Below are 1,249 nucleotides of genomic sequence, written 5' to 3' on the forward strand. Positions count from 1 at the left end.
AAAAAATTGTAGCATTACAAAAAAACATGGCTTCCATCACCATTATGGATTCATCAGAATCTGCATACTTAGAATACATTCAACAATACCTTCTTGAGAATGATTCAATCATTTTTACTAATGATTCTAAATTATGTCAAGCTGGTTCAAACCCTAATTGCGATAGCATTTTTGAAACAACTTCTCATAGTGAGAGTCCTACCGGTGCCTCGGCAGGACGTGAAGTGCACGCGCCTCCAACATGGAAGCGTTATAGGGGTGTGAGGCGTAGGCCGTGGGGGAAGTTTGCCGCTGAGATTAGGGATCCAAAAAAGAATGGGGCTAGGGTTTGGCTTGGAACTTATGAGACTGAAGAAAAAGCGGCTATAGCATATGATAAAGCAGCTTTCAAAATGCGCGGTCGAAAGGCCAAGTTGAATTTTCCTCATCTCATTGGCTCAGACGAGAAATCTGTCTTATCGTCTGAGCCAATAAGAGGATCCGCTGTAAAACGGATCTCTCCAGAACCTTCTTTGCCATCCTCACCTTCATCGGAGGATGATTCGAACTCGCCGGGGTCAAAGAGGAGAAGGAACCTAGCGGATTTACTAAACAAGATAGCCAAGAATAGAAACCAAGCTAATAAGGTGGTTAAAATGGATCCAGAGGCAAATGTTGCTGATTATTGGTTGAATGATGAATTCAATATGATTCTAGTTTAAATTGAAACTTCATAGTGCTTTTTGCTTTTGATTCTTTTTTCTTTTTTAGTTTTTTGCTGTTCGTGTTGATGATCAAGGTTTTTTGCATACCACTGATGATGAAATTCAAGTGGTTATGTTTGTCAATAGATTTTGGATCAATAAAACACAGCATGGTATGTTGTATCATCAAGAACACATTTCTCTGATTAATTAAGCAAAGTAAATTTTTTTAATATAAGATGCTCCATTTCTTTTTGTTGCAGAAGTTATTTAAATTTTATTATAAACTTATCCAATACTAATGTAATAATATAAAATAATACTACATATATATGTGGAAGAATAATATCATCATGATGTTAGGTGGATAAGCTTTTCATTCTTTACACTCTATGCGCCTCTTTTAATTTTATGAGAGCCTTCCTCATTTTTTTTTATATTATTGTTTCCTTTTTCAATGATTGCCATATAGTAGCTTTTAATTCAATTATATAGTTACTATCACAGTTCTCAATTATTCTTTACTATTTATCTTTTTTAATTAAACTAGCTACAATCAAGAAATT

At 34.7% G+C, this 1,249-nt stretch overlaps 1 protein-coding gene across 1 annotated transcript; it reads left to right on the forward strand.

The window, feature by feature from the left end:
• On the forward strand, nucleotides 1-864 carry LOC130976573 (ethylene-responsive transcription factor 1-like). The gene has a single exon (XM_057901463.1). It carries the CDS (start codon nucleotides 27-29, stop codon nucleotides 699-701), a length of 675 nt encoding a protein of 224 aa, XP_057757446.1. The 5' UTR covers nucleotides 1-26; the 3' UTR covers nucleotides 702-864.
• Nucleotides 865-1,249: the final 385 nt, after the last annotated feature.

This window comes from Arachis stenosperma, chromosome 4, assembly GCF_014773155.1.
Source record: "Arachis stenosperma cultivar V10309 chromosome 4, arast.V10309.gnm1.PFL2, whole genome shotgun sequence".
Classification (NCBI taxonomy): domain Eukaryota; kingdom Viridiplantae; phylum Streptophyta; class Magnoliopsida; order Fabales; family Fabaceae; genus Arachis; species Arachis stenosperma.